We start from the raw sequence: 5,000 nt of genomic DNA on the forward strand, positions 1-5,000 counted from the left end.
GAAAGGAGGCGAGAGGGAGAAGCCTAAATGATTTATCCACCCCACGTTCACCACAGCGCCGTTTTTTGGAGAAGGGAATCCACAGCTCATTTGGTTTCCATGGCACCGCCCCTGTCTAGCTGAGCTTTCCGATGTGAGCCACACCCACCAGGAAATAAAAACAAAATAAGGGGGTTAAAGTTGTGCGTGTGGCTTAATATCTGACAAGCTTTTATACGCAATCACATGTGCGTCATTACTGCTGTGACAGAGAGCGATGCCTTCGCGTAAAGATACGCGCCATCCTCTCGGTGTGCGTGCGACCCCTCCCAGCGCAGCGTCCAGTCGATCACGGGCTGGCGGACGGGAGAGGCGCTCCCGCGTGAACAGCTCGGACACACCACGCGCCACTGGGCCAGACGCGCGAGCATCGCTGACCTTGGTGCTGGAAAGTCGCACCACCAAAAAAGCCACGAGAAGGAGCGCGGGAATTAGGATCATCTCGTGACTAAAACAATTCAGAATTCACCCGTTCAGTCTTATCAGTTGTCAGGATTTTGTTACTCTTGATTCAACAAAGGATATTCAATTTCGATTTGATCATGATTGAAAACCCTCCTAGTTTTATGAAAAAATAAAGAATCGTTTCTTAACAGGTTAGAAATATTTTATTGCAACAAATTGTTTAGTCACGAAGATATGGCATTGCGTGCGCATGCTGAGCGCCACCGAAGCGGAGAGTGTGTGTTTGTGACCAGGCACCAGCTCCACTCCTACATGTAGCTAGGCGTTTTCTCTCACACACACCGCCAGCCACCCGTTCCAACGGTACACCTTTGAGGCACCTCCGTTCCTCTTCAGCAGGAAACACCTTTGTACTGTCTCTCTCTCTCTCTCTCTCTCTGGTGTGAAGTTCGGTCGCCACAACCGTACCGTAACATGACACTCTAACGGAGGACGAAGCAGTACCGTCGGATTATTCGCATTTGGACATGGAGCCCGAGCCTGCGCCCGAGCCCGCAGCCCGGGGGTTCACCCCCAATAAAGAGGGGCTGAAGCAGTTCGCGGGGAAGACGCTGGGTCATATGTACAGGTATTTATAAACATTTAATTTATACCCACCTACTCCGAACAACCAGTGTTTAAAACCAGCCATTTCTGCATTAACGTTGGACGTAAAATCAGCTATATGTACTGCAGTTGAATATATAATTAAATATTAATTTCCATTAAAACAGGGACAGATTTAGATGTGAATTATATGTCTGTTGGGGGGAACGGACTCAGATTAGAGTGAAGGTGACTTGTCCTTTGAAGAGTGCTTGATGTGTTCCAGCTCGGGCCTTGCGTGCACGAGTGAAGGGAGAGCGTGCCATTCTTAAAAATTCGAGGAACCTGCAGCAGCCGTGCAGATCATGCGCGAGCTGAATTAATTCCGTCTTTGGTGGATGTGGTTGTTATGGAGGGAGCGCAGTGCCCGCCATTGCGTAGTAAGAGTTGAATGTAAGCATTCCCTAGAGAGAGAGAGAGAGAGAGAGAGAACGAGAGAAGAGCTTATTTTAGACTGTAAGCGAGTGAAAGGATAATTGACAGGGAATAGGCGTCTGCTGTCATCGCGTGAGCGCTTCTCTCGTATAATTTATTTACCTGTGCGGACGTGGGTCGATGCTTTTCGATGTTTAACAGCAAACTCCAAATTCAGACTCTCTCTCTCTCTCTCTCTCTCTCTCTCTCTCTCTCTCTCTCTCTCTCTCTCTCTCTCTCTCTCTCTCCCTCTCTGAAGGCGTGCTTGTAGGTAGAGCTTTATTCAGGCGAGATGGGATAAGGAAACTGAAAAGGGACATGATGGGCTATTTTTGACTTTTCACACATAATCGAAATAATTTCCTATTTAATTCGATTCTTCGCCATTTTATGTGCCAGTATTATTTTACAGATGCAATTCACACCCGCCCTAGGACAGCTTTATTGGCATTTTCCCCTTTACACTGGTGTCTAGCTAAACACAGGAATTCTACAAAAAATAATTGAAATCGCACGAGATACAGATTGACTTCACCTGTTTTCGTTACAAAACAATCGAATGATGATCGGTAAAATAATAAAATGCACACCAGTATTGTGGATCCGAGCATCATACACGGGCCCAATGAGAAAATCATGTAAAATCGAAATGCTTTACAGACGTTTTGACATTGCATTCGTTTCCCGAGGATTATTTTAGGTATTAACATCAGTTGGGTATGAATAGCATGTGAAGATTGTGCCGTAGTATATTTCCCATAATTCGAAACCCTCTTCAACATGGACGACTATGTCGGAATATATGTCGGAATAGGCATGTTTCATCTAGTGGGAGAAATACACGTTGTGGGCTTTGACACTTCTGCCACTTGATTCACGCATGTAAAGGCCCGTGCGTCTTCTCAGATGGGAGCGCGCGAGTTCCCGTGAATGCAAATAAGGGCGAAGGTGAGCAAATGCTGCAATGCGGTACAGGCCGCAATCCGCGATGTCTCCCAGCCACATATCTCACTCACTCACTCACACACACACACACACACACACACACACACACACACACACACCTCTCTCTCTCTCTCTCTCTCTCTCTCTCTCTCTCGCACACTCACATACATTTATTTGACACGGGTTCTAGTGTGCTGGGGGTGGCTACACCTCGGTGTATTGTGTGTGTTGTGTGGGCTGTTTAGGTGAGTTGGAGCTGAATGATAAATGTTCAGCCGGAAGAGACCGGTGGCCAGAGGCCTCTCTGAGGTGTTCCCCTGTAAGAGGACATTACTAACCTAAAAATCTGTGTGTGGAAATGCAGGAGGCTCCAGTTTCACTATCATTAATAGTTAATCAACTCTAAGAGAGAGGGAGAGAGAGAGAGAGAGAGAGAGAGAGAGAGAGAGAGAGAGAGGAGAGGGAGAGGGAGTAGAGAGAGAGATTTCCCTTTGCCCTCGCCTGACACTCCCGCCGGTTTGGAGCCAGGCCAGGCTCGAGCTCAGGTCAAGGCGGGTAGAATGACTTCCCCACTCTTTCCCGCCATCGCAGAGTGCTCGAGCGGCGACAGAAGCCCGGAGAGAACATCGAGCTGACGGAAGATGGCCGCCCGATGGCCGCGGAGAAGAAGACCCCGTTGTGCGACTGCACGTGCTTCGGGCTCCCGCGCCGGTACATCATCGCCATCATGAGCGGCCTCGGGTTCTGCATCTCTTTCGGGATCCGCTGCAACCTGGGCGTGGCCATCGTCAGCATGGTCAACAACAGCACAATCCACCGGGATGGCAAGATTATCGTCACAGAGGTGTGTGCGTGTGTGTGTGTGTGTGTGTGTGTGTGTGTGTGTGTGTGTGAGAGAGAGAGAGTGAGGGTGGGTGGGTGAAGGGAGGTTTACTCTTGACGTAGACTAAATGACGGTGTCGTGTCCCCCCTCCTCCTCCCTTCACTCGTGTTGTCGGTGATGCAGAGGCGCGCGGCACATACCCGCCCCCGCGTGCGGCATCACCGGGGCCTCTCTGATCCGAGCTCGTGACGCAACACCGGTACCAATAAAACCCCTCCTGTTAAACACACACACACACACACACACACACACACACACACACACACACACACACACACACACACACACACACACACACACACACACTCGTTTTGAGTGTGCCCTGCAACAGTGACCATGACAGTGAAATGTCAGAAGGGTAGTGTTGTAAGTGAAAAACTGATTTCTTTAGCCTATTAGTTCAATGATAGGCTACTCAAAGTAGGCTACGCAATTACCTAATTCCAAGTATTTCCCTATATTAACCCTTGTAAGATTTATTTATTAAACAATGCTATTTACAGTAGTGGTTTAATGTTTGTACAGATTTTGTATTTTATATTGCAGTGAAACTGAATGACTGTCGAATATAACTAGATTCTGGGCTCCAAAAATGGTCTGTGCTGTATTTAAATGTTCTGATAAGAGGAAACTCCATTGAATCCCCACGATTTCGCTGCTTGAAAATAACAAAGAAAGCCACGGTCTTTTAAATTAGGCTGCTTAAATAAATCCATGGGCTGTTATTATTATTGTTAGACCTACTCATGTTATCATTGTTGTTGTTAGTGTTACTACCATAACAATTGTATTATGTTTGCATGGGTGTTTGCAATTCTCTCTGCAGAAAGCGAAATTCAACTGGGACCCAGAGACGGTGGGGATGATCCACGGCTCCTTCTTCTGGGGTTATATCGTCACACAGATCCCGGGGGGGTACATATCCTCGAGACTGGCGGCAAACAGGTGTGTGTGTGTGTGTGTGTGTGTGTGTGTGTGTGTGTGTGTGTGTGTGTGTGTGTCTATAAGCCTACACATATATTACTACCGGATGTGCAAGCTCACAATGCGTAATCAGTGTATCATGTCCAATTTGGAATGCTAAACCAGGGCTCATGCCACCACGCGCTTCCTATTTAACCGGCATTTTGCTATTAGACACATTTGTACAATATTGATTTAATGTAATAAATACATTTTATTTGTATTTGTAAACTGTAACAAAAATATCCGAAACAGATTCATCAACTTTTATTATTTATTTATGTATTTATTTATTTTTCAAATGTGACTTTTCGTTCCTTCATCTTTGTTGCGAGACAGAAAATAGTAGGCTAATAAAAACCATGTGGTAAAAATCGCGTTCCAGAAATTCTAAACGGATCTGGCTTGAGGTGCCGTTAGCTGACCGGGTTGCAGCAGGCGGACGGTGGAGCTGCTGAGAGCTGGCGCGAGCTTTCCTCCACCTGTTAATGAGCTCCCGGAGGGGTGCCGTGACTAATCCCGCGCGTGCCGGGGGCATGGAGACCGGCCCTTCTGTCGTTGCCAGACACCAGCACACGTCTACACGGGTCATCGATGAGGAACGACCACCGACATCACTCAGCCATTGTTTTAAAACACATATAACCAATATAAGACATTCGTTTTTTAAACTTCGACTGACCTCAGTCACTAGGCTGAAACTTTT

General features: G+C 47.1%; 1 protein-coding gene across 1 annotated transcript in view; it reads left to right on the top strand.

The window, feature by feature from the left end:
- The first annotated feature begins 876 nt into the window (after window positions 1-876).
- slc17a6b (solute carrier family 17 member 6b) overlaps window positions 877-5,000 on the top strand; it is a 24,961-nt gene continuing 20,837 nt past the window's right edge. Inside the window, exons 1-3 of the mRNA XM_062524645.1 lie at window positions 877-1,072; window positions 3,040-3,292; window positions 4,158-4,276. Of these exons, the coding sequence (XP_062380629.1) occupies window positions 972-1,072; window positions 3,040-3,292; window positions 4,158-4,276 (473 nt within the window). The 5' untranslated portion in view covers window positions 877-971. The remainder of the gene's footprint in view (window positions 1,073-3,039; window positions 3,293-4,157; window positions 4,277-5,000) is intronic.

This window comes from Sardina pilchardus, chromosome 21 (assembly GCF_963854185.1).
Source record: "Sardina pilchardus chromosome 21, fSarPil1.1, whole genome shotgun sequence".
NCBI lineage: Eukaryota > Metazoa > Chordata > Actinopteri > Clupeiformes > Clupeidae > Sardina > Sardina pilchardus.